General features: G+C 33.3%; 1 protein-coding gene across 5 annotated transcripts in view; it reads left to right on the forward strand.

The window, feature by feature from the left end:
* The window catches only part of LOC106467652 (paired box protein Pax-6-like), a 61,507-nt gene extending 59,354 nt beyond the window's left edge, over positions 1-2,153 (forward strand). For all 5 annotated transcript variants that reach the window (XM_022395850.1, XM_022395847.1, XM_022395851.1 and 2 more), the window contains one exon: positions 1,854-2,153. In XM_022395850.1, coding sequence (XP_022251558.1) covers positions 1,854-2,105 — 252 coding nt within the window. In that variant the 3' untranslated portion in view covers positions 2,106-2,153. The remainder of the gene's footprint in view (positions 1-1,853) is intronic.
* Positions 2,154-2,348: the final 195 nt, after the last annotated feature.

Below are 2,348 nucleotides of genomic sequence, written 5' to 3' on the forward strand. Positions count from 1 at the left end.
AGGTTAAGAATATAAGTAGTTTATTGGTAAGGCTAGAGTCCAGGTGAGATAAGAGCCTCAATGTAGGTTAAGAATATAAGTAGTTTATTGGTAAGGCTAGAGTCCAGGTGAGATAAGAGCCTCAATGTAGGTTAAGAATATAAGTAGTTTATTGGTAAACAGTTCAAATGGATTATAAGATAAAACGATATCGCAGGGAAGTTTGTGCTATATTTAAAAATGAATGTACGACATGCTATATCGTTAAACGCGACGGTATTTATGGGACAATTCAATGTAATCTTTATATTTTAATCTCCAGACATACTGATGTATGCTGATAAGTTTTTATAGATATTCTGTTATTAAACATTGTCTTCATTAATTTATTATTAGTTTTAAAATTAATTTAATTCTGATCAACATTTGATAAAATGTTCTTAATAACTAGCATTAGTTTCTTTAAAAGATCTGATTCAAATACATTAATTACATAAGTACAGCAACAGGACCCAATTTGGTTGATTTTGTTGGTACTTTATGTCTTAGCTAAAATAGGCTGATTGTATTAGTAAGGTAACAAAACCTTGTTTTGTTGGCATGCGGTTTAATTTTAAGATGGTTTGTTGCGTTTTAGGTTATTTGTAGGAACTACCTAATTAGATCGAAACAGAGCTAATTATATATACTGTTCTTCCTTATGACGATTAGAATGCATTGTTTCATCAGTTGGGTACCGTTGCTGTTAACGATGTTTTCGGCAGTAAACCCAATAATATCTCACGGGGTTCGGCTAGCTTAGGAGACATAGGCTAGTCCTTAATCCATGTAAAAAGCTAACAGTACAAACCAATCTCTATAATAAAAGTATAACAATAAAAATAATGGATAATGAAACTAATTATATCAGATATTCTATTCAATATGTTAATGGAAACAACACTAAAGAATACAGAACATACAAACACTAGATGTTAACTTCACGTTGTATTGCACATTTAATGTTTTTCGAACAATACAACATCAGTATGACTGGATATAAACAAATCCTCCCTAAAAACGCGGCTTCTAACCAATGAAAACCCATTAAACATCCTCCGGCAATGTCTGACATCTGAGATAACACCACATTGTCCCCTTGTGGGCCAGTGGTAACTTTACATACTTAAAATTCTAAAATCTGGTGGACACTGTGTAGATAACCTATTGTGTAGCTTTGCACTAAAAAACAAAAAAATCATACAAAATGGTTGACATAAAGTTTATAAAAACAACTAATGTTGATTAATAAGTGTGTGAAAATAAATAAGGAAACGATATTGCTTTACAAATCATCATAAGCCAGGCACATTTCTAAATAGACTATATTTTTTGACACTTAACTAAGCTACGTTTGTATTTCACGTGAGGTTCATCTCTATAATAAGATGGTTGCTTGTTTCTTGTAACAACAATGTGTTCTGCAAGCTTACTGCGCTGTGTAAAATACACTTACAGTGAAACTCAGACAGGCTTCCTTTACCCAGCTCCCCCGTAGATCTCTGAACTTACGACATTAAAAACCGGGTTTCGATACTCATGGTGGACCCAACACAGATAGACCATTGTGTAACTTTTTGATGAACAGTTGAAAAAGTAGTTGTCAGTTTAATCGAGATATCTTTGTTTTGAATAAGTTATGTCAATTACTCACCTACAATGACTTCTCATGAGGTTGCGTGCAGATCTCGGAAATCGATGAGTCACCTAAATCATATGAATGTAAGTTGATTACTGTAAGGGTTATGTTAATTTTATGAATTTACATTTCTCCAAGTGGTTTGTTCATCCGTGTTTCAATAAAGCGCCATGTAATTATTGTCTATTTGCTACAGGTGTGGTTTTCTAATAGGAGAGCGAAGTGGAGACGACACCAACGAATGAATATGATGAAACCCCTAAACGAAACCGAAGTCTCGTCACCAGAGTCCGTTTCCCTCTCACCAGAACCAACAGTGCCTTCTAGTCAAGGCCCTAAACCCAGTGAAAATGTGCCTTTAATGGGTGGTAAAAACTCAGCTTTCTCTCCAGCGACATCATTCTCTAAACAGACACTTTTTACGTCTTCCGCGCTTGTTATACAATAACTGTCTTTTACAACAATAGTTTACGTCATAAAAGCAAATAATTTTAATATACGTTTTTAATCCTTTTTTTCTTCCAAAAGGGATGAAAGGTACTTTAGTGGTTTGTGGTTTTGTAAGAAGATATATATATATATATTGATAGCTACACGCTTCTTTATTATTTCGTAATTTTACTATTTATTTTCTTTTGTTAGTAAATTTAAAATTTAGTACGAAGTAGGTTGTTTAGGTACAAAACCAAAT

The sequence above is a fragment of the Limulus polyphemus genome, unplaced genomic scaffold (genome assembly GCF_000517525.1).
Source record: "Limulus polyphemus unplaced genomic scaffold, Limulus_polyphemus-2.1.2 Scaffold2693, whole genome shotgun sequence".
Taxonomy (NCBI): Eukaryota; Metazoa; Arthropoda; class Merostomata; order Xiphosura; family Limulidae; genus Limulus; species Limulus polyphemus.